The 26,535-nt window shown below is 36.1% G+C and overlaps 1 protein-coding gene across 4 annotated transcripts in view; it reads right to left on the reverse strand.

Annotated features, from left to right (window-relative positions):
- Window positions 1–12,542: 12,542 nt before the first annotated feature.
- Window positions 12,543–26,535, reverse strand: part of LOC121380576 (myocyte-specific enhancer factor 2A-like) — a 128,677-nt gene continuing 114,684 nt past the window's right edge. For 3 of the 4 annotated variants that reach the window (XM_041509457.1, XM_041509464.1, XM_041509473.1), the window contains 6 exons: window positions 23,448–23,591; window positions 21,903–22,086; window positions 20,144–20,337; window positions 16,898–17,030; window positions 14,887–15,004; window positions 12,543–14,264 (listed from right to left, as the gene is read on the reverse strand). In XM_041509457.1, coding sequence (XP_041365391.1) covers window positions 13,910–14,264; window positions 14,887–15,004; window positions 16,898–17,030; window positions 20,144–20,337; window positions 21,903–22,086; window positions 23,448–23,591 — 1,128 coding nt within the window. In that variant the 3' untranslated portion in view covers window positions 12,543–13,909. The remainder of the gene's footprint in view (window positions 14,265–14,886; window positions 15,005–16,897; window positions 17,031–20,143; window positions 20,338–21,902; window positions 22,087–23,447; window positions 23,592–26,535) is intronic. The other variant, XM_041509481.1, reaches the window with a different exon arrangement.

Genomic DNA, 26,535 nt, shown 5'->3' on the forward strand with positions numbered 1-26,535 from the left:
GCCCCGGTCCGAGTTGTCTGGTCCCCGATGGGGCATGCTGTGTCACATTATATGCGTGTTAAGTATGATAGTTGGCCATGTCGTAGTGTCGAAGTATTGTACTATAGTAATAATAATGCATTATACGGATAGATACCGCTAACTATATGGTCACCATTAAGAATGCGTCTACATTATTTGTTGAAAATGTCATCATGCTCATGCTCACCAATTGGAATTACTTCTTAATAGCAGGTAAAATAACAACACAACGTCTGCAGGGTGATATCATTTACTTGTTCATTAGCTACTCCCTGGAAGTCAGGAGGTTATATCCGCGAGTGTTGTTATTACGATAAAGAACTTTTGCATGTTTTTTCTGGGATCATCTCCAATGTTTAGGTCACCGACTGTAGAACAAAAACAAATTATTCGAACAGCGGAAACTATCTTCAAAGATAAATGGATCAGCAATTTTTCAATCCGACATGACACTTTGTTTCGGAATGTTTAGGTTAAGGTGGGACTAATTCAATACTAACAAAAACACATTCTTTTATTTCGGTGAGAATACTTTAATTTAAAAAACAACACTTGTCCAACAATAGACAAGACTGTCCCTGTGCCGAGTTGTCTTTGGACTCCGGGCAGAGTTGTCTCGCGGTGGGCCGGGTTGTCTCAGAACTCTGGGCCGAGCTGTCTCGACGTGGGCCGACTTGTCCTCCGGGCAGAGTTGTCTGGCATTCAATATAAGTACAGCCTGTTAATGCTAGAAGTGACTGGCCTCGGTAGTGTCGTGGTTAAGCCTTCGGACATAAGGCTGGTAGGTACAGGGTTCACAGACCGGTACCGGATCCCACCCAGAGCATGTTTTAATGACTCAATCAAGTCAGTGGGTAGGTGTAAGGGCACTACAACCTCTTCTCTCTCACTAACCACTAACAACTTACCCACTGTCCTGGACAGACAGCTCATATAGTTGAAGTATGTGTTCAGGTCAGCTTGCTTGAACCTTAATTGGATATAAGCATGAAAATAAGTTGAAATGAAAATGAATGAATGAATGCTAGAAGTGACCATGTACTGAACATTCTCCAAAGTGGTCAGACTAAGCCCAGGCACTACAACAGCTTAGGCAAGAACTGGGATGTGGAAGGAAGGAAATGTTTTATTTAACGATGCACTCAACACATTTTATTTAGTTATATGGTTAAGGACCACATAGATATTGAGGGAGGAAACCCGCTGTCGCCACTTCATGGGCTACTCTTTTTGATAATTTTGACACAGTCATAAAGAGGAAACCTGCTGCATTTTTTCATTATCAGCAAGGGATCTTTTATATGCACCATCCCATAGACATGATACCACATACCACAGCCTTTGATGTACCAGTCATGGTGCACTGGCTGGAACGAGAAATAGCCCAACGGGGATCGATCCCAGACCAACCTTGCATCAAACAAACTCTTTGCCTCTGGGCTACATCTCGCCCCTCGAACTGGGATGTGGAGGTAAACTGGGATGTGGAGCTGGACAGCAAAAGAAGATGAAGGATATAGGAGGAGCTGCCGGATAAGGAAGAAATGAGATGGAAATCAAAAAATAAATAAGAAAAGGGGGCAGCTGAGTGAGAAAATAAATATTAATAATTTGGGGGTCAAGAATACAGGCCTTTGGATTTCACGGTAACGATTGTTTCCGGTACAGTGTTGGTAGCTAGGGTGTCGGTAAAATCACGGAACTGAAATTTTATTTCCCATGATTATTATATCGAGTACAACTATTCAACAAAAATAATATGAACAGTTTCTGATGGGTTCCCATGATCACAAGGCATGGAGCCGAAGAAGTGTTTCCCATGAAGTTTGAAATCCTATGGCCTGAGAATACTATCAGTCTTCTGCGATTTCCCACAAAAATATGAGAGTAATATTTTTAGACTGTCCTGAGTGTGCTCACAACATAAGATGTTTTCAACTAATATACTTTTTAATGAATAAAATTACATATTAAATAAATTTTCTTGTTTAGTAATTAAACCAGTAACTGTACTTGCAGTGTGTTTCTGATCATCCTAATCGGGGCTAGTTCTGGCACTCGCCAAATTTGACAGTTGCAAATTTCAAAAACAATTGTTGAATTTAATTTGGTGAAATAATTGATATTTTGTTACAAAATAACTGTGTTTCTGTGGTTTTTGAAGTTTGATAATTTTACGAAATTTTTAAATGACCCAGAGCTAACCCTGCTAATGTTTGTAGCCCACGTCAGCTTTTACCTCCGAATGATTTCATACATAACAAAAAACAATTTAATTTAGGTTTTTAAATAAAAAATTATGCTTATACATGCTACTACAGTCATTAGGATGATTAGAAACATAGAAACACTGATATATTTTAAATAAGAAAATGTATTATTACATATGTAATTCTAGAGATTAAAAATGATCATTTAACGTTAAATATGTCATCAAAGCCCCACCCGTTACCGACCTCCATTGGGCTGCTGGTGCTCCCTTGCACCTGCCAGCATGCCCCCTCTCCCACCCACCCCAACTGTTTTCCTGTCCTGGACAGAGGAGGCGACAGAGGCCGGTACCTGCAGCCACGACAGGTGTGCATTACAACAGCTTGTTCTGAATGTGCATGTAAAATCCTATGACCTGACCTGGCATCAAAATGAGGACGACTGGCGTCATGGTTAGGCCATCGGTCTACAGGCTGGTAGGTATTGGGTTCGGATCCCAGTCGAGGCATGGGTTTTTTAATCCAGATACTGACTCCAAACCCTGAGAGTGCTCCGCAAGGTTCAATGGGTAGGTGTAAACTACTTGCACCGACCAGTGATCCATAACTGGTTCAACAAAGGCCATGGTTTGTGCTATCCTGCCTGTGGGAAGCGCAAATAAAAGATCCCTTGCTGTTTGTCATAAAAGAGTAGCCTATGTGGCAACAGCGGGTTTCCTCTAAAAAAACAGTGTCAGAATGACCATATGTTTGACGTCCAATAGCTGATGATAAGATAAAAAAATCAATGTGCTCTAGTGGTGTCGTTAAATAAAACAAACTTTACAAAGTGAGGACAGTCTCTGTAAGTACTGTGTGTAAGAGAGAACAAAACAGCCATGCGTTGAACAATATTTTAATTCTGTCTCTCCATAAATCTGATGAGGTCATTAATTGTTTACCATCATAAGTATACAATGTAAGTACACAGTGCCAAACTACACAAGAAGATATTTTCCTGAAAACCAATCGATGCATGAAATCTTTGATGCATGAAATTGTTAAATCCGTTAACTCTGACAAAGAAATAGGTTACCATATAGTCGCCCATGCACAATTTAAATGACCATCTTTTGTTACCACTAATAGTAATATATAGTTTCTACTGTTTTATGTATGTCGTATACACATCGTCTTAACAATTTTTTTTTTCTATAACAGACTAACAAATTCTTTATGCTGTACATATGGAGGATGTAAGTTAATTTAAAATAATTTTATTGTTAAATTTGTGTTTATACATTCCGACTATAGGGTAAAGATCATGGACTCTAATAAAAAAATTCTTTTGCTTGTTTGAAACAAAATTAATACTAAATTCAGTCAACAAAACTAAATGGTTTTGAAAAAAAACTAATATAACTATCAAACATGTTTGCAGCAATTTATTACTGGTAATACAAACTTAAACCATAAGGTCACCATTACAAAAGGTAATGGGTTTTGTAAAATAACAAAGTCTGGCAATAAAATCAAATGACTTTTTTCTTTTTGTAAATTTTAAAAATAGAATTAAAAACAGTTAAAATATACCACTGAATAAAAACTCCTGCTAAATATAGATTCAAAATTAGGAAACCTAATGGTTGCTGTGGTAACAAACTGGTCATTATAATGTGAAAAATTTAAAAATGTACACACATTTATCCAGAACATTATTTTTGGATTCTATTTTATGGCATATATGACATAAATAATTTAAGCTAAACTGATAAATATTGTCCGACAGGGTACACATTTTGGGCCTAATTTACGAAGCCTGTTTTTCTTAAACGCAGGTGTTTAAGCATTGTAAATGTGTGTAGTTACACACGTGTAAATCTTAAAAAAACAGGCTTTGTAAATGTGGTCCATTAAGTGTCAAAATAATCACTCGTATAACAGATATACTGGAAATAACTGCAACTGATCCAACTCTTTCTCCAACATTTTAACATTTTGTGAATTGATTGTTCAATGAAGAGCATCACTTAACAGTAAATACAGGTGAAACTGACAACACTGACGATCTGTGTAAGACATATACTCAACAGCAGGAAATACATCACAGTATTCTTTTACAATTAACACAGGGCTCGAAACAGGAAGTCAAATGTGGCCTGCTGTTACATGTATTTTGTTTAATCAACGTCATATAGCAGCCATCCAAAAGAAATATATCCTGCTGCAAAAAACAAAATGACCTGTTGTTATTTTTGTTTTTAAACATAGCAGCTCTCCAAAATATGTCCTTCTTAAAAAAAAAATATGACCTGCAGGTTTTTGTTGGTTTTTGGGGTTTTTTTGTTGAAAAACCTATTTTTAAATTTTTTGAAACATAGCAGCTCTCCAAAATGTGTCCTGCTAAGAAGAAAAAATACAATCTGGGCCCGTGCTTATAAAACTTAAAGTCTAGACTTTAATAAAGTCCAGACTTTAACGTAATGCTATTTGAATGGCGCTGTCATGGCGTTAAAGTCTAGGCTTTAAGGTTTATAAGCATGGGGCAAGCTGGAAATAAAACAACTTTTAACTGAATTAAGAGATAAATAATAGTCCTGGATCAGGCTTCTGGCTATCCAGAGAAGGGATCCAGGAAAGACATGCTCGAACCCTTGGTGATGTAGGAGCATGTTAAAATATATCTCACTCGCTAAATAATGAATGGGATAATCGTAGCTGTTGTTTCGTGACATGTGATCGGCAATAGTTTGGTGGTTTCAGCAGGTGCATGCATTTTCGTTTCACCTGTTGGGTCTAATAAAAGAACTGTTTTTCCATTTTTGCAGGCCACTATTTCGAGCCCTGCGACACATACTGTAAACCATAAAATATTAGCAAATTCATGTTTAACAATCAAATCACTATGTTCAGTATGCAGTAGAGAAATAATGCATGCCAGAATTAAATTAAGGTGATCTTGCTAATAAGTCTCCGACTTTACTTTCTCTGAATCAATATTCCTGTCCCGAGTCAGACCCCCAATCTTATCGGAGGCTGGACTCGGGATAGGCGTGTTCAAAACCATAAAGGTATGTGGACACGTTAAACTCCTAGTCACATCAAGTCTGCATCAATTTCAAGGTCACAAATATTTTATGGCTTACAGTATCTTTTTTTTAAGAAGGTAAAGTGTTGTTAAAATATTTCTGACAATACAAGGGGCTTTATAAAAACCTTTCTGAAATTATCATTTATTCTTAATCATTACTGCTTGAATTGAAAAGGTAATTATTGATCTTTCTCCAGAACATGGGAACAAAACCCATTAGCAATTTAAAAAGGCTTAACCATAAATGGTGCATTAAAATTAATAGAGTGATAATTCTGTGTTAAAATTCTCTATTACTTTAATGTGTGTAACAGTAATATGTTTGTAGTTTATTTATTTCATTACCATACATTTGAGAGAGATTAGATAAGAATAAATGCCTGTTGAGAAATCATTTCAAAAGTATTCTTGAAACCTTGAAATGATTCATGTTTTCTATACACTTAGGATATGATATTTACTGGACAATTTGTTTTATTTTTTTAAATACAGAAACCAAAACCCCTTGTAATGTCATAAAAAATCTTATTTAGGATAATGTCAATATAAACTATGCTTGTGGAGATCAGTTTTACATACCATACAAACATTTAACGCACACACTCAGATTTAATATCCGTTAATAGTTTGTTATAATTTAACTATAATTATATCATATTTTGTTAGGCTACGAAAAAGGGTAGTGAGCAGTTTGAACTGTATACATGTACAACAGTGTTAGTGTTCCAATGAAGTCATCCTAGTCATCTATATAACATGCGTGTATTATATAATATAGTCCGTATCATTGTGAGCTAATGCAGCCACAACAAAAACTGTAACATTTATCAACAATTCCACACATCACACTTGCTGCCAACTCAGTTCATTTACAAACAGTATATAGTCACATGTACAATATGTCAATAACTTACCAGCAACAATATATACTACAGCATAAAAATAGTAAAATTTACACACACAAACAAAAACGTCAAGTTATCGTCATCCTAAAGTCAACAAGTCATAGTATAACCATTGTTAAATGGAACATGAAAAACAAAAGCACTTTGATTTATATAAAATAGTGTTCAAAACCTCAGTGTGTTTTGAACAGTGACAAGATAATGTTCGTTTATTTATGAGACAGAGAAACATTAATCTTTTCAAACAATCCCTGTTACAAACAACTGTAGACAATTACACATAAAAAAAAAAGACATACATGTATTAAAATGTCTGTACATCGTTCTCTTCAAACTCAGATTCTGTTTTCTCTATAAGGCATATGGTCCAAAGAACTTCAAAATATCTACCAAAAAGAAAAGTCGGTTAAATACTACACTGGGCTATCTTTTGGGCAAAAAACAAGTCTTATAATCAACACATATCAGGAAGGGTCCAGATTTAATTTTGAATTCTGCACCATTTAGAAAAAGGGGCATTATTCTGTCCATCTATGTGCACACAAATTCAGATGCACGAAAAACATACATGCACACACACACAAATAGACATTAGGCTTGCCAACCCTCTAGCTCAAACCAATCAAATTGCTGAAACTGTAAAGATAACTAAAACAATAACTTTATTCAGTCAAGAAAAATTGAGAAAACCCAGTATTTACTTTTAGCCAACTTAATCACAGTTGCTACCGTCTTTTATGCCAAAATTGTGCATTAATAATTAATTAATTAATTAATTGTTAATTTTCTATTTATTTGAAAATATAAATGGCAACATTTGTAACATGACAAGAATGTTACTCAAATTTAAAATCCACTTTACATCTAAATGTAAACTCGTATTATCAAACATCTCCCCATCATTTTAACTTCAGGTTTATTAACATTTCTCCAATGTTTTAACAAAATCATGAAAATGTTCTTTAACATGTGGTTACTTGGTTTAAACGATACAAACTTGAATAAAGTGTTTTGGACATTATTTAAAGATATAGGTTATTCTAACTCCAGGATGAAATGGCAAACACTTCAGTTTAAGTGATATGTAATCCAGCCATCTATCATGGTGAAATATATCTACTAAAGACAACTGGCTATTGACTTATCCTCCTGATATTAAATGTATCATGGTAAAATATATCTACTAAAGACAACTGGCTATTGACTTATCCTCCTGATATTAAATGTATCATGGTAAAATATATCTGCTAAAGACAACTGGCTATTGACTTATCCTCCTGATATTAAATGTATCATGGTAAAATATATCTACTAAAGACAACTGGCTGTTGACTTACCCTCCTGATATTAAATGTATCATGGTAAAATATATCTGCTAAAGACAACTGGCTATTGACTTATCCTCCTGATATTAAATGTATCATGGTGAAATATATCTGCTAAAGACAACTGACTGTTGACTTATCCTCCTGATATTAAATGTATCATGGTGAAATATATCTGCTAAAGACAACTGGCTGTTGACTTATCCTCCTGATATTAAATGTATCATGGTGAAATATATCTACTAAAGACAACTGGCTGTTGACTTATCCTCCTGATATTAAATGTATCATGGTAAAATATATCTGCTAAAGACAACTGGCTATCCTCCTGATATAATATGTACGTACAAATATATCAATAATTGTTAAAAGAAATCAGTTTGTTATGTTCCATTTTTCACATTAATGACCATTAAAAAAATTCACTAATTATATTATTGTTAACATGAACAATTTACATGATGTCATTACATTTAATTTACAATTAGTAATAATTTACAACTACAACTGTACAAACTAGCAACATACAAAATGTGTTTCACAAAATCTGATAAGCCATATAGAGTACTTGATCTATATAAAAATGCTTCATATAAAATATAGAAAAAATGAAGTCCAAAAAAATAATATATGTTGATCATGATGGCCCATGTTTTAATTTTTTTTTAAATTATGTATACTACATTTAAGTACAAAAATTAAAGTAACCCCTTGTTTCAAAGATGAATTCACTTCACAGAGATATGGGCTAAATTTAGCCACAGTAAGCAATACAATAATGCTTGTGAATGGTTGCCGATAGGGTCAGTTGGTTTAAAAGGATTATCCTGATTTTCAGCCCTAGCAAGACTTCCGTTTGTCTCTCCCCCCCCCCCCCCCCCCCCCCAACAGCTAGTATATTTCTGCCTTGTCAAGGGAGTACAGAAATGACTAGTTACAGCAAAAAGCCGACTACAAAACAAGCCTTATGAGGATGAACAATCTTATCTAGATAAAGTTCGGAAGCCCTTATATGCAGACCTCAATGTTTAAGGGATGCTTTCAGTGTCATTCGAAATGTTTAGCTCCCCTTAGCATTTGAATTTATATGATATCAGTATGGTAATATCTTAAATGACTCCCTATAATTTAAGTTAGAGGAGCAATTATAAATTATTAATCACTTCCCTCAATTTGTTTATATGGCGAGGTTTGCATAGGAGTCCTAGGAATAACAATAGGCCACATTTTGACTCGTCAGATTGTCAAGAATCATCATCACATTCTTTCTAGCTTTTTCTTTTATGTTAATTCCACCCCACACAGTGTGAGCCACACTATAAGCCTAGCAACTCTATAACAGTTGTGCATCAACTCAGGGGCTCTTTTAATTTTTGTGCTTATTAAGTACTTCAATTTTTTGTATTTTATTAAAAAACACTGTTTCATTTTCTCACATGGACCACTAGTTTATTGAAAACAAAAAGGTCCTAAAAATTATTTTCCTTTTTTATACGATCCTCTTTTTGAATTCATGACTGAAAAACAAAATCCATCAAAACATATGATGATCAACACATCGGTTCACATACGTCAACTGACTAATCTATCTAAACTGATATGTAAGACTTTTAAAATTATCTTTTGAATCGGCCAAATCTTTTTTGCAAAAGCTTTGCTTTTATTCGATAAATCCAAACATACTTTCTTTATCGACTCATGCCTCAAGGCCAGAATCCACTACTGAAGGTACCGGTATACTAGTATCAACCTATAACATACAAAAAAATAGTTAAGGCATTAGAAAAATAGTGAAACATTGTATCACAGAGAATGCAGCAATAACCCACATAACCAGGCTTATAATTTCAATTGTTTCCTGTATAGTCTGGCCAAATCTCTTCTTCATCTACACCAATATTCCTCTTATTCCCATTTACAATATGTCTTGCGAATCATTTCTCAACCCATCTGCACCCTAAGAAAATCACATTGGATCCACTACTGAGCAAAGGTAAACCTTTGGCTTTGGGTGACAAAAACATTTTAAATTGTTTTTTTAATTATTAAGTTGTGAAATTTCCATTTTACAAAACATTAAAAAGTATATTTAGCTTCCTTCTAAAGACAAGTTATCATATTTAGTATTCATTGAACAGCTAGAAGTGATAAAAGCTGTCACTGTTCTTCAATATCTTAATAAAAAAATAAATAAAGCACTGGCCAACAACAATGCCTGAAGGAAAAGTATCGGTCGCATTAAAAAGGTGGAAATGTGTTTGCTACATTCTTTGTAGATTATCAAAAAGTGAATGTGTTACATTGTGTTTTCTAAGACATTTTGGTAAAGGAACCCTCGATCTGTTACCTTCTTGACTAGTATGTGATTTTCAAGGCACATTGATTAACTAAATTACCCAGATCATGTTACTAACCTTTCTCTATGAACAGCCATTTTGATAGAACTTAACACAAAAGGACTCTCCAAAACCTAACCATATGACTTCATAGTTCATTATTAGGAAAACAAGAGTACAACTTTCTGAAGTGCTAACTTTATCCTCAAAAATCACATTGATTGCTTAGATACAAAAATATCCTTTCTTCATATTTCATGTGTACACTGTGTATTATCTAACTAACAAAATCCACAGGTTCAACAATATCATGTTGTGCTTCAACATTTTGTTCTATAGAACAACACTTGATAAAGCATTCTAAATTATATCTCAAACTCGACCAAATATCTAAAAATTGAAGTGTTTTTAAAAAAATAATAAATAAGGTTTTTGTTTTTCTTCCTTAAAAACCTGAGCTGGCCATAACTTTATTCCGAGTTACACTGGCACATTTCTGTTTATTGCACCAATAATACAAGTGGGGATAACTCTATCATTCAGACAACATCACAGAGTTACTGTAAAATGTCATTAAAAGCTAAACTCCACAAAATTTGAAAAAAAGCACCATAATATCTATTGTTAACAACAACAACAACAAAAACAATTTAGATTATAAATTATTCAACATTTCTGTTCCAAGCCAATGATTACAACGACAAGCCTATACAGTGCAGTTCTCTCTTTTGTAAAACTGTTACTTTCCACTTACATTAAAGAATGGAGGTGAAATTCTGTCAAAATTAAAAAGAGTTTTGTTTGAAAAAATATATATCAAATCAGCTAGTTTCAATAGATGAGTTCTTATCATTAACTCAAACTAATGGTCAAACTTTCCCTCTAAGTACTTTACAAATGCAGTGAAATGTTTTCAAATAACATATATTAATTAGTAAATAAGTGTTAGATCAATGCAGTTCCTGCCGTGCTCCAAAGTCAGCGGAGGAATGTACAACCAACCAACCCCATTACCTGGATGTGGCTGTTGAAAAATCTCACCATGTTGTTTTTCACTGCCATATTAACTAAACTATCCACGACATTAACAAAACCAAAGCATATATTAGAGTCATATCCAGGGGGGAGGGACCTGCCCCCTAAACACATTGTATATTCAAGTACCTTTTTTTCCTGGTCTTTTTCCTTTAGTCCTCCACCCCACATTTTCCCTGGATCTGCTCCTATATATCTTAGTTTGAGCTTTTAAATAGATTGTCCTGTGTTTGCTGTCATGGTAACATGATTCCGACCAATAGTTTTGTTTAATGACACCACTAGATCACACTGATTTATTAAATGATCGGCTACTGGATGTCAAATATTTGTTAATTAGACATATAGTCTTACAGAGGAAAACCCTCTACATTTTTCCATTAGTAGCAAGGGATTTTTTTATATGCACCATCCCACAGACAGGATAGCACATACCACAGATGTAGGAGGACACTTGCTACATTTTCCCATTGGCAGCAATGGATCTTTTATATGCACGTTCCCATGGACAGGACAGCACATACCACAAGCTTTGATATATCAGTGGTGGGACACTGGTTGGAATAGGAAAACCCCACTCAAAGAATGGGTCCACTGTGTGGATTTGATCCTTCATCCCAAGCTTTGATATATCAGTGGTGGGACACTAGTTGGAATAGGAAAACCCCACTCAAAGAATGGGTCCACTGTGTGGATTTGATCCTTCATCCCAAGCACCTGAAGCAAGTGCTGTACCAACTGAGATAAATCCTGCCACTACAACTACATATTAAATACATTTTTGTTGGTTGCAAAATTGGTATCTTTAAAACCAATGTGTTTCTGGTCATCCTGATATTTAGAGCAGCACTAACTGACCTTTACCTCCCAATAATTTTATACATAGGGAAACATACAGTCAAACCTCTTGAAACCGGACCCTCTGTAAACCGGAATTCTTCAAAACCAGACGTTTTACCCAGTCCCTTTTTAAAACCAGGTCATAACTTAGCCTCTCTAAACTGGATCCCTCTTAATACCGGACATTTGTCTGGGTCCTATGTGTGTCCGGTTTAGAGGGGTTTCACTGTATATTAATTACGAAATACACGTACTTTGAAGTTTGATCTTTTACAAATATTATGATGACCAGCAGCACACTGAATATACAGACACTTCTATTCTAAACAAGAAAATGTATTTAACATGTAACTGTAATTAAAAGGTCTCTATTACTTAGAAAGATCTTTAAAAATGGCAGCCTATGGCAAAATTGTAATGCATTTCTTCATGTAAAGAAAGCATTGTAATTATTCTTGTGAAAAGCAAAGTAATCTATGACTCATTCTTATAAAACTTTACACTCTTATAGACTTAAATCCTTAATAATGTCACATGAATGCAAGTTGTTTGACTTCCCCACTATTAAAAGTCTCGGACTCTATTAGAGTCTTGAGTGTAGACTCTAAAATGTTTTATAACCAACAGGCCTGGTATACATGATATAATAAAAACAGATGTGCAAAATACCATTCTTGTGAATTATATTATATGTGAGTACACGATACCATTCTTGTGAATTATTGTTCACGTGAGTACAGACAGTGACAAATATTAAGGGTATGCTCCTTAATGTCTCTAACCAGTGTATGGGGGGGGGGGGGGGGGGGGGGGGGGGGGGGCGGATATAATTAGGGAATATTTCTTTACAACTCTAAAGTGGTCTAAACTAAGGTATCCAAATTTCATAGAAAAAAACAACTAGTGTGTAGGACCAGTCTCAAGGAAAACAACCCACATTTTTCAATCTTTTCTCAAAACAGTTCTACAAAACCAATCATGACTGTTAAACAGTATCTAAAGAACTCAGACCTGAAAAAAATAACTTAGCACTCAATGTCAATTGCAGGAATCAATCTTACAAGGGGAAAGTAACCCCTCGTAATCTACATAAGCTAGCATTGTGACCGGTTTCGTCAATATATCATCAAATAAACACGACATTCATATGAAAATACTCACGGTGCTACTGTTATAAAGGGGATGTCTTAAAGTCGCAAAAAGAAAAAGTACAAAGAAAATGTTTAGTGAAATGTAAAGATTACATCTTGAAACATATGCCCACAAAAAATTACATCTAACTAATTTCATTCAATATTAAATTTTATAAATTTATAACATTGCAAAAACTGTAACATGAACAGTTTGTATTGGAATCTCTATATTGACAATTAGCTGATTGCTATTTTAACAGATATGCAATAAATATTACTCTAATTTTTCCACCAATGATTCTTTTGGAAACAATTATTTAAATGGCAAAAAAAATACAATTTTGATATTCTTGAGTGAAAAGATTACATGTGGGGTCGATTAATTTGAAGTTATTTATCACAAATAAATATAAAAATTGTGAAATATAACATTTGCAACTTTAAGAATGCTCCTTAACAGGGGGGATAATCAAGACTTTTCTTCGTGCACTACAGTTTTATACTGTAAATAAGAGTTAATCACATAACATATCACAATGTTTCTGTCACAATGTACCACCAAGAATAAATTCTGGGGTCAAAACAAACAAAAAAATTACTTTTCAGTACAACTGCAACATTAGTAAAATACAATGGCAACACAAGTAAATAACAGAAAAAACCACTAGATACCATCCAACTTTTGACACGTTATATATGATATTAATATATACAGGCCGATAAAAAGTCCCAAGAAGTTGCACCTGACAGAAGCAAAGGCACCGAGTCACACAGTCATTAACCCCTTAAACAGATCCAGTCTCAAGCCTGACATTGCTTGCAGAAATATCATTTACAGCTGTGCAAACATGCAGTTTTTACTCTTTTTTTTTTTTTTGTCCTTTTTTTTTTTTGTTTGTTTGTTGTTGCGGCCATCAAGGTCTCAAATAATTAAATTTGGACCTAAGTGCTGGGTCAGAATTAGAAACTGACCCAAGCGTCAACGAGAACAGCTAGACTCCAGGGCGCGAGCGGCCCAACGGCCCGAGCCAGTCCTAGGTTGTCCATGCCTCAATTCGAGATCGCTTTAGTAAGGGCCCCTCGTAGTCCGAGTTGTGTATGTGAACTGGAGACGAGCTCTGGCTGTGGGATATGTGTCCCGGCGACAGGTGGCCTGTGCCCGTCGATGGGGGCCGCAGCTGCTGCTGCTGCTGCTGCTGTTGTTGTTGTTGTTGTTGTTGGTGCTGTTGTTGATGCTGTTGTTGATGCTGTTGTTGATGCTGTTGATGGTGACTAGAGGGAAGTGAGTCACGGGGTGGAGAGATGGGCTCGCTTTTAATGTTCATCGAAGTCATTGTGTTGATAGCAAGGGGAGACAAATGTTGATTGTTGATGGAGTGGGGCACAGTTCTAAAAAGAAACAGAGAAGAAGGAAATGTGTTATTTAACAACGCACTCAACACATTTTATTTACGGTTATATTGCATCAGGAAAAAAAACAAAACCCCCAAAAACCAACAAAAAAAACCCCAGAGAGACAGAAACATATGGAATGAAATTGAAGTAATTTATGCGTTTGGATGTACATGTATGATAAAATCTTTACGCAAATGAAATAAAAATATGTTTATATACCTCTATATACACTAAAATATATGAAAACAAATGATTAATAAATAACGATTAATAATTGTTTGTATGTAAATAAATAATTTAATTAATTAAAAATATATAATCTCTCTCTATCGCTGAAGCTCCCACTCTCAGTGTAAAAACATATCTATAGTTAAAGTTTGTTTTAAACCACTAGAGCACATTGATTTTGTAAAAAAATGTTTTAGTCCAAATGACCTCACCCTCTTATTATTTTTTTTTTTTCGGGGGATGGGGGAATTTATTAATCATTTGCAAACCTGTGCTGGTATCAACTGTTCACAAGAAAAATCAGAAGAAAAACATGTCACAATATTAACCGATTTACAGCATTTTATGGTAAAATACAAATCTATGTTAGGGGGGTGGGTGTACATACCCTGCTGATATGGAGAGTCCGGGGTGGTGCGAGGATCCTCCTCCGCTCAGGGGGCTGTGTCCATCCCACTGGTAGTGCGGACTGTTTCCTACATCAGCAGTATTCAGTGGGAACTCGTCTGAAACACAAACAATACAGGTAACATAGGTGTACAACATGTGGGAGGGAGGCGGGCCAACTCCTCCTCATCCAGTGCTGGAGTAAACTACAGTGAAACCCAATCTAATTAAAATTAGCCTCACTATTACATGTGGATCTAACAGCAGCCAGTTGGAGCTCATGTCCACCAATCAAAACTTTACTTGCAGAATCATGCCTTTGATTTAAAAATAATTTGAAAACATTCCGAATTATCCTGAGGGTATACGACATGTTTCGTGTGAATTACGAATGCCTTAAAACATGTTTTATTTTATAAAATAAATAATTTGTAATGTAAAACTGAAGACTGATTTAGTTTTTAGTTTTTTTTAATAAATAAATCATTTGTAATGTAAAATTGGAGACTGATAACCCATCCTGTACGTATTGGTATGGTTCACTGTACTGCGGCCACTAAAATAGACTCCCCCAATATTTTTAGAATTTGTATGCTCCCAAATAACGTTATAAAAGGCGAAGTGTGATTGGTCAATATTTAAATTATTATTTACAGATGAAATGTTACCTGGACATTGGAGACTATGCAGTGTTGTTAGCAATCTGATTAAAATTAGTTCTACTGGTCTAAATAAGGCATTCGTAATTCACAAGAAACATGTTGTATACCCTCAGGATAATTCGGAATGTTTTCAAATTATTTTCAAATCACTGGCATGATTCTGCAAGTAAGGTTTTGATTGGTGGACATGAGCTCCAACTGGCTGCTGTTAGATCCACATGTAATAGTGGAGCTAATTTTAATTAGATTGAGTGAAACCCTTCTAAACCGGACACCCTCGGGACCAAGTAAAATATCCGGTTTTAAGAGGTATCCGGTTTAGTGAGGTTAAGTTCTTTACTGATTTTAAAAAAAAGGACCGTGAAAAATGTCTGGTTTTGAGGGAAATCCGGTTTACAGAGGGTCCGGTTTTGAGGGAAATCCGGTTTACAAAGGGTCTGGTTTTGAGGGAATTCCGGTTTACAGAGAGACCGGTTTTGAGGGGTTTCACTGTATTGCAGTCAGGCAAATATGATGGAGCTAAGATGTTCCTGCAAAATGAGTTGGTGTGAAACCTTTTTACCATCCAATATTAGTTGTAATCTTTATAAAAATGTGTAGTGCTGTAAATATAAATAAACACAAACAAAACGGCTAACCAATTTCAATGTGGCACATTGACTAGTAAGACTGAGTCACTGATTCTGTTTATTTACTTATTAATTTGTTAAACCTGACAGTTGATGGAAAGTCTGATGCAAAATCCCCAGAAATATATGTTAATTTTGACACATAGTCTTCTGTGTGTGTGTGTGTGTGTGTGTGTGTGTGTGTGTGTGTGTGTGTGTGTACATGTGTGTGAGTGGGTACTTGTGTGTATATGTATGTGAGTGGGAACATTTGTGTGAGTGGGTACTTGTGTATACATGTGTATGAGTGGGTACATGTGTGTACATGTGTGTGAGTGGGTACATGTGTATACATGACATTGTGTGTGAGTGTGTTTGTTTAACAACACCACTGGAGCACATTGATGAATGAATTATCAGCTACTGGATGTCATACATTTGGTAATTATGATACGTAGTCATCCGAGGAAACCCGCTACATTTTTCCATTAGCAGCAAGGGATCTTTTATATGCACTTTCCCACAGACAGGAAAGCACATACCACGGCCTTTGACCAGTTGTGGGGCACTGGGTGAAATGAAAAAAACAAAAACAATCAGTTGAATGGATCCACCAAGGTGGTTCGATCCTGCGATGCAAGCACCTCACACGATCACTCTAATGACAGAGCTAAATCCCGCCACATTTTCTTTGACAAAGATACAACACGAGATGTTAATGGTTTTGTGAAATTTTCATTACATTTATACTTGCCATTGTTGGACATATTAGGTGGAAATGCTGAAGGAAGACCCGGATAGTTTGATCCTGGCGGTAACCCTGGCGTTGCTAAGGAAACGACAGGCGATGACATGCCTGAGTTTAATTGTCTTCCCTGAAATTGAAAGAAAACATCATTAAGACACAAAAGATTTTAATTATGTGGAGAATACATGGGTTTTTTTAATCTATATAATACTGAAATTAGATATTGTGAGTATAACGAATAAATGTTAAAATTGAGATTAAATTAAATTCAACATTCAGTTCCGTAATATTAGTGACTGTCATACATTACCATTACATTATTGCCATTAACAAAACATCAAACAACATTAATGTTACAAATAGAACACTAGTTTTACAAAGTAATGGACTATTAAGAAAAGCAATGAGATTACATAAAATTTTACAAAACAGCTATGGCATCATATAAACAAGCAAATGCAGAAAAAAGTGTTTATATTTAACATTTTTGGTTTGCTTTTTATGTGTTTTTTTTATTTTTATTCTAAGTTTCCACAAATATGAATATGAGATAGAATTGTGCTGGTTTAATATATTTTGACTTCAGTTCTTCAGTTCCCTCATTTATTTAGATGCAGCTTAACACAAAGTAAACCTTGTTTGTAAATAAGGTACATCCAAGATGTTTCAAATAGTCGGTAACCAATTTATTATTTAAATAATTCGTGTTTCTTCGCAAAGAAGATTTTAATGATTAAAGGAACATACCCTAGTTTTTAAACACTAAGGCATATTTTTTTTACTATTATAGCCATTTTTGATAACTGAAATCATACTTTAGATTATCAATTTCTGTACATTCGAAGTGTTTTTGGTCTTCCTGGTGTTTTTAATATCACAAAATCCATTTATCCTATTTTTAAAAACGCATGTGCGTCTGAGAAGTAACAGTTATGGAGTTGAGTTTTAGTCTATTTTTAGAGGGTATTTCACTATTTCAAAGTCACAGACTCGTGTTTCACTCAATTGTAACTTTATCCAAATGTGTCACAGGTTTGTAGATTAAATAAACTTAGTGTTAATTTTCATGGGTTGAAACTAGGGTCTGCCCCTTTAAAGGGGCACTTACGACTACCATAAGGTTGCTTTGTGGAAGTGCTGTAAAGTTTACGGTTTCCAGCCGTCAAAGGGGCACTCACGACTACCATAAGGTTGCTTTGTGGAAGTGCTGTAAAGTTTACGGTTTCCAGCCGTCAAAGGGGCACTCACGACTACCATAAGGTTGCTTTGTGGAAGTGCTGTAAAGTTTACGGTTTCCAGCCATCAAAGGGGCACTCACGACTACCATAAGGTTGCTTTGTGGAAGTGCTGTAAAGTTTACGGTTTCCAACCATCAAAGGGGCACTCACGACTACCATAAGGTTGCTTTGTGGAAGTGCTGTAAAGTTTACGGTTTCCAGCCGTCAAAGGGGCACTCACGACTACCATAAGGTTGCTTTGTGGAAGTGCTGTAAAGTTTACGGTTTCCAGCCGTCAAAGGGGCACTCACGACTACCATAAGGTTGCTTTGTGGAAGTGCTGTAAAGTTTACGGTTTCCAGCCGTCAAAGGGGCACTCACGACTACCATAAGGTTGCTTTGTGGAAGTGCTGTAAAGTTTACAGTTTCCAGCCGTCAAAAGTCACTACAATTAACCTTAGCTACGATTCTTTCATGCAACGGAGCACTGGCCAATAGCTTGGTCGGGGGGTGATCTGAGTATCTTATGATCCATACACCTCAATCAATCACTCTGAACACTCCAGTGTGTGCATTATGTAAAAGTACATGTACAGTCGGGCCATGTTACAATGACAGTTACACAATCCAGCCAAAAAATGCTTTTTGTTATTATTATTATTAATTATTTAAATGCTATTCAGTCTTTTGTTTAATTATGACACATAATAATAACTATTAACATTTTTGATACGTCATTACGTAATTAGATAATTCATGTCACATTGCTATAATGACAAATTCGTTATAAAAACTAAATGAGCCAAGTTAACGTTTGTTTTGTTTAATGACACCACTAGAGCACACTGATTTATTAATCATCGGCTATTGGATGTCAAACATTTGGTAATTTTGACATATAGTCTTAGAGACGAAACCTGCTATATTTTTTCCATTAGTAGTAAGGGATCTTTAATATGCACCATTCCACAGACAGGATAACACATACCATGGGCTTTGATATACCAATTGTGGTGCACTGGCTGGAATAAGAAATAGCCCAATGGGCCCAACGATGGGGATCAATCCCAAACTGACTGCATAAAGCATGTGCTTTATCACTAGGCTATGTTCCGCCCCTTTGAGATACACATCCAGCTCTTACAATGTGTGTTACTAGTGTGTGTTGTGTCTATAACATATGTGTATGAACTAAAATCCAGCTGGTGTGTGTTGTATCTATAACATATATGTATGAACTAAAATCCAGCTCTTACAATGTGTGTTACTAGTGTGTGTTGTGTCTACAACATATGTGTATGAACTAAAATCCAGCTCTTGCAATGTGTGTTACTAGTGTGTGTTGTGTCTACAACATATGTGTATGAACTAAAATCCAGCTCTTGCAATGTGTGTTACTAGTGTGTGTTGTGTCTACAACATATGTGTATGAACTAAAATCCAGTTCTTGCAATGTGTGTTACTAGTGTGTGTTGTGTCTACAACATATGTGTATGAACTAAAATCCAGCTCTTGCAATGTGTGTTACTAGTGTGTGTTGTGTCTACAACATATGTGTATGAACTAAAATCCAGCTCTTGCAATGTGTGTTACTAGTGTGTGTTGTGTCTACAACATATGTGTATGAACTAAAATCCAGCTCTTGCAATGTGTGTTACTAGTGTGGGTTGTGTCTACAACATATGTGTATGAACTAAAATCCAGCTCTTGCAATGTGTGTTACTAGTGTGTGTTGTGTCTACAACATATGTGTATGAACTAAAATCCAGCTCTTGCAATGTGTGTTACTAGTGTGTGTTGTGTCTACAACATATGTGTATGAACTAAAATCCAGCTCTTGCAATGTGAGTTACTAGTGTGTGTTGTGTCTACAACATATGTGTATGAACTAAAATCCAGCTCTTGCAATGTGTGTTACTAGTGTGTGTTGTGTCTACAACATATGTGTATGAACTAAAATCCAGCTCTTGCAATGTGTGTTACTAGTGTGTGTTGTGTCTATAATATATGTGTATGAACTGACCAGTAGTTCAGATGGCGGAATCATGCCTCTAAGATTCGGGTTGGTGTTCTGCCGGATCTGGTTGAGGGGGGGTGTGGGCGACTGTTTTGACATGTGTTTGGCGTGATGAGCCATCAGGCCTGGGGAGCTGCAGGGTGACGCTCGGTGGGAGTATCCGTTCGGGGTGGGGGAGTGACTCAAGTCAACCATCTGACCTGAAAATAAGAGAGAGAGAGAGAGAGAAATCACAATTAAAATGTATTTATATTAAGCAACATTTGTCCATGCATCATTATGGCATTAGTTAAGTCCAGAAGACATTATGTTTGAGAAAACCCCCGATGTTTTATGTTTTAAATGATTATATATCTTCATGTACAATGTATATATGGCAAAACCTCTCTAAACCACACACCTATGGAACCAAGTAAAATGGCTGGTTTTTAGGTGTATTCAGTTTAGAAAGGTGTTAAGTCCAAAAGACATAACGTTTGAGAAAAACAACAATATTTTATGTTTCAAATCATTATATATCTTCATGTACATGTACAATGTATATACTGTGTAACCTCCCTAAACCAGACACCCATGGACCAAGTAAAATGGCTGGTTTTAAGGGGTGTCCAGTTTAGAGAGGTTATGTTCTGTACTGATATTTTAAATGTAATTAAACTAAATGAGTGCTGCGCTCTGTTACACTATGTCACGGTTAACAGCTAAAAACATGACGTTTTGTCTGTTTAGTATCCACATGGTTCTTGTCCCGAGTGAAGTCCCTGGCTATCCAGAGACAGGACTCGGGATGGACATGCCTGAAACCTTAGTGGTATATGGGTATGTTAAAGAAGCTCAAGCTCAAGCCCACATAGTTCAACATAACTGAGTTAATAAAAATCATACAAAGCACACATGTAATAACAAGTGTCATGATGTGATTTTTAGAAGCAGCGTTCTAGCCCAGACTGTGCATGTGAAATATGATGTCATGTCATCATTGCCTTCTAGCTGTGGTGGAAACTGTCCATGTTATTACAATAATAATAAGGAAATTATTACACTCACATGTGAGTCGTACTGATTTTACAAAACTCATGTTAGGATTCATATTTTTCCATTAGTAGCAAGGGATGTTCAATATACATCATCCCAGAGACAGGGTAGCACATACCATGGCTTTTGATATACCAATGATGGTGCACTGGCTGGAAGGAGAAATAGTTCAATGGGCCCACCGATGGGGATTGATCCTAGACCGACCGTGCATCAAGCGAGCGCTTTACCACTGGGCTACGTCCCTCCCTCATTGAGTAAGGATTATAACAGTTAAAAACATGACATTTTGTTTGTATAAGATATTCAGAAGTAATTATATCTCTGTGTTACATGTACTGTCAATATCAAGGGATCTTTCACATGCACCATCCCACAGACAGGACAGCACATATCGAAGCCTTTGATATACCAGTCATGTACTGGTTAGAACAAGAACTAGCCCAATGGGCTCACCAATTGGGGTACTGCAAATGACAATATACCTGTGGAGGCTGTAGCCTATGCACACAAGCTTGCATAATAATCATATTTCACATAATATATATATAATATATATATAATATATATATGTGATATTCAAAGTAATCTACTATGTTCTGTAAATAGGAGTATACCTGTAGAGGCTGTAGCCTATGCACAAAAGCTCATATAATAATCAAATGTCAGATATAATATATATATGTGATATTCAAGCGTAATCTCCTATGTTCTGTAAACAGAAGCGTACCTGTAGAAGCTGGCCGTGGACTGTGTGAGGGTGGGATGACCGACGGTGGTTGAAGCAGGCCGGGCGACGGGCTCGACATGCTGTGGTGGTTCGGGTGCGGGGGGAGCAGCCCCGTCTGACCCCCGTACATGTTGTTGTGAAGCTGTACAGGCATCCCAGGGTTCCCAAACTGTGGCAAAGTACCCTGAAACACAGACATAAAAATATTAGAATGTAAAACTGTGGCAAAGTCCCCTGAATGCAGACATAGAAACAAGATATGTAAAACTGTGGCAAAGCACCATGAAACAAAGAGATAAAAATATTAGAATGTAAAACTGTGGCAAAGTCCCCTGAAACACAGACATAAAAATATTAGAATGTAAAACTGTGGCAAAGCACCCTGACACGCAGACATAACAATATTAGAATGTAAAACTGTGGCAAAGCACCCTAAAACACAGACATAGAAACAAGGTTTGTAAAACTGTGGCAAAGCACCCTGAAACAGACATAGAAACAAGGTTTGTAAAACTGTGGCAAAGCACCCTGAAACACAGACATAGAAACAAGGTTTGTAAAACTGGCAAAGCACCCTGAAACACAGACATAGAAACAAGGTTTGTAAAACTGTGGCAAAGCACCCTGAAACACAGACATAGAAATAAGGTTTGTAAAACTGTGGCAAAGCACCCTGAAACACAGACATAGAAACAAGGTTTGTAAAACTGTGGCAAAGCACCCTGAAACACAGACATAGAAACAAGGTTTGTAAAACTGTGGCAAAGCACCCTGAAACACAGACATAGAAATAAGGTTTGTAAAACTGTGGCAAAGCACCCTGAAACACAGACATAGAAACAAGGTTTGTAAAACTGTGGCAAAGCACCCTGAAACACAGACATAGAAACAAGGTTTGTAAAACTGTGGCAAAGCACCCTGAAACACAGACATAGAAATAAGGTTTGTAAAACTGTGGCAAAGCACCCTGAAACACAGACATAGAAACAAGGTTTGTAAAACTGGCAAAGCACCATGAAACACAGACATAGAAACAAGGTTTGTAAAACTGTGGCAAAGCACCCTGAAACACAGATATAGAAACAAGGTTTGTAAAACTGGCAAAGCACCCTGAAACACAGACATAGAAACAAGGTTTGTAAAACTGTGGCAAAGCACCCTGAAACACAGACATAGAAACACATATATGATATACACACAATCACAATTAAAACCTGAAAAACCACAGTGTAAAATGATAAGAAATGGCAATTTTGCTGGTAATCCTGAATTTCATTGAATCATTCCTTCATTTCTTTTTCCTTTATTATTATTCTCTTTTGCTCAAATACTGATGAGCATTTTATCAGTACAAAGTTTAAAGTGTATTAAAAATAAAAGAATTGTATATTTAATAAAACTGAAAAAAGATAGGATAACAAATTTTATAAAATTAGAAATTGTACATTTGTACACTGATTAATGTCCCAAATTGCATACTTTTTAAAAAGATCGATTTCACTGGATCCGCCACTTAGCTGTGAAACAGTGGAACTGTATACTTACACGCATGGCATTTTGCTGCATCACCCTCTGATAGTCGTCAGAGAGACGGTCGAACTTCTCGTCTCCGCGGAGAGCCTGTGTGTACGGATCCTGATCGATCGGCTCGGGGCTGTCGCAGCCCTTGTGCTCCTTTTTGTTCAGAGCCTGCAAGACACAACATCAAACAGAAATTACATTTTAAATAATGTATAACAATGTTAATTAATGTATAATAATGTAAAAGAAGAATATATATATAATATTGTTAAGTAAAACAAGCATTCTGGGAGTACTGCTAAAGCCATACATGTTCCCTATACCGGGCCCAACAATTATGCCTATCTCCTAAAATCAAGGGCCATATTTCTGTGAAAAATAGATAAATCGCCATGAAAGTCTAATGAGATCTGTAACAGTACATAATAAAGCTATATACAAAATTTCAGGCATTCTGAAAAAAACAAAAAAACATCAGAAAAACTATATGTGTGACAGATAGACAGACAAACAGAAGGACGGAGATTTGTAAGTCAGTGAGAGGGCAAGTTAATGAAACACAGTTGTCAGAAGTGGTGGGGTGGGGGGTGGGGGTGGGGGAGGGAAGAGACACGGAATGCTGGCTTATTCAACTGAGTGAGGGTGTGAGATAATGAGAAAAAGATTTTAGAGATTGTGGGGCAAAGAGGTGGGGGTATTTGCCTCCCCATTGCTAGCCTCTTCTAAATCCTGTAAGAGTAGCATTACCAATTTCATAGTAAAACTACCAGATATACATGCATATACTTTTTTTCAGACTAGACATTAACAAAGCTTACATTGTAACAATAATAATTTAACATACTAGTATTATTTTTTGGTGCGTTTCCATTTTGTTCAGTGTTTATATCATGTAGTTTTCAGTTAATTTTATTAAGGCATTAATTCGTCTGTCTGTCTGTCTGTCTGTCTGGCATTAATTCGTCTGTCTGTCTGTCTCTGTCTCTGTCTCTCTCTCTCTCTCTCTCTCTCTCTCTCTCTCTCTCTCTCTCTCTCTCTCTCTCTCTCTCTCTCTCTCTCTCTCTCTCTCTCTCTCATATAAGGGGTGGGACGTAGCCCAGTGGTAAAGCGCTCACTTGATGCATGGTCAGTTTGGGATCGATCTCCAGCCAGTGCACCACGACTGGTACATCAAAGGCAGTGGTATGTGCTATCCTGTCTATGGGATGGTGCATATAAAAGATCCCTTGCTGCTAATCGAAAAGAGTAGCTCATGAAGTGGTGACAGTGGGTTTCCTCCCTCACTATCTGTGTGGTCCTTAACCATATGTCCGACACCATATAACCATAAATAAAATGTGTTGAGTGCATCGTTAAATAAAACATTTCCTTCCTGCCTCTCATATAAACATGTGAGTAACACACTTACCAGAAAGACTGAGTCACTGATTCTATTTATTTACTAAATAGTATGCTTGATGCTTAGTTCATGCTTAGTTCATAAAAAAATCTTATGTAAAATCCCTGGAAACTGTAAAAAAAAACACTCACTTAAAACCAAACAAAAACAATGACCTATTTACAGTAAAAGACTGTGACCATTGTATACATGGGCCATTGTGTGTGATGAAACTGAATCCATCTATTTGCTAATTATCTTGCAGTTTCAGGTAGTCTGGCGCAGCGCTACCTACGTCATGCGGCGTAATCAATAACGCCATCTAAATAAACCTCCATTAGCAGATCCAAATCAGAGTTGCATAATGTACTTAAATCAGCGACTAGCTCCACAACCATATTACATGACATCTACTTGCAAAATATTCCTCATCTTTATATAGATTTAGAGCTGGGTTTTTTTTTTTCTTTCGACCGTCAAAGAGAAAATCAATGTGTGTACTTGAAGAATATATAGGAAAGAATAACAACCATTTTCTGTTGAGTTGTAATTCTCCAAATTGAATGTATATATTTGGAAGCAGGAATTAAAAAAATAATTAAAAGGTAAACTTTTTTCTTTCTTTTTTCCCATCATGTATGCTTGGTGTGGCATGTTTTCCTCCATCTTACCCATTATACAATCCATGAACATGTGTTTTCACAAATAGCATCTTACATAATTCCATGGTGAGGCAGAGACAAAGAACAAGTTAAAGTTGCAGGTTGTTTTGTTGTAGTTATTTCTGTGTGCATGTGTGCGTACGTGCATGCATGTGTGTGTGTATGTGTGTGTGTGTTAGATGTGTGTGTATGTGTGCATGTGTGTGCATGTGTACATGTGTTATGTGTGTGTATGTGTGTGTGTGTGTGTGTGTGTATATATATGTGAGCGCATGTGTCTGTGTGTGCATGCATGCATGCATGTGTGTTGTTTGTGTGTGCGTGCATGCATGCATATGTGTCTGTGTGTGTGTGTGTGTGTGTGTGTGTGTGTATGTATGTGTATGTGCGTGTGTGTATGTGTGTATGTTAGATGTGTATGTATGTGTGTGTACACACATGTGCATGTGTGTGTGTGTGTGTCTGTGTGTGTGTGTGTATGTATATGTGTGTGTGTGTGTGTATGTATATGTGTGTGTGTGTGTGTGTGTGTGTGTGTGTGTGTGTGTGTGTGTGAGTGTGTGTGTGTGTGTTGTTTTGGGGTATTTTGGTAGTTGTTGTTTAACAACACAACTGGAGCACCTTGATGTATTAATCATTGGCTATTAGATGTAAAAAAAAAAGGGTAATTCTGACATATAGCTTTCATACATTTTTTTTTGTTAATCATAATACATCTATATAACATTATTTGGTTGTCAATGTAATAACAATGTGTCAGAATGTATATATATTTAAAATTCGAAAGACTTTCATCAAAATTGGTTGCATTTTTCAATAAACATTCAGTAAGATTAAGCTATGGGGAGGGAGAAGATAGAACATAGGGCATGGTTGAAAACAAATATTATATAAATAAGAACCAGTTTGTTTATTTTGTTTGTTTTCTTTAATGACACCACTAGAGCACACTGATCTATCAACCATCAGTTATTGGATGTCAAACATTTGGTACTTCTGACCCGCACTATTTTTTATATGCATCAGCCCACAATGAGGATAGCACATACCACAGCCTTTGATATACCAGTAG

This window comes from Gigantopelta aegis, chromosome 2 (genome assembly GCF_016097555.1).
Source record: "Gigantopelta aegis isolate Gae_Host chromosome 2, Gae_host_genome, whole genome shotgun sequence".
Lineage (NCBI taxonomy): Eukaryota > Metazoa > Mollusca > Gastropoda > Neomphalida > Peltospiridae > Gigantopelta > Gigantopelta aegis.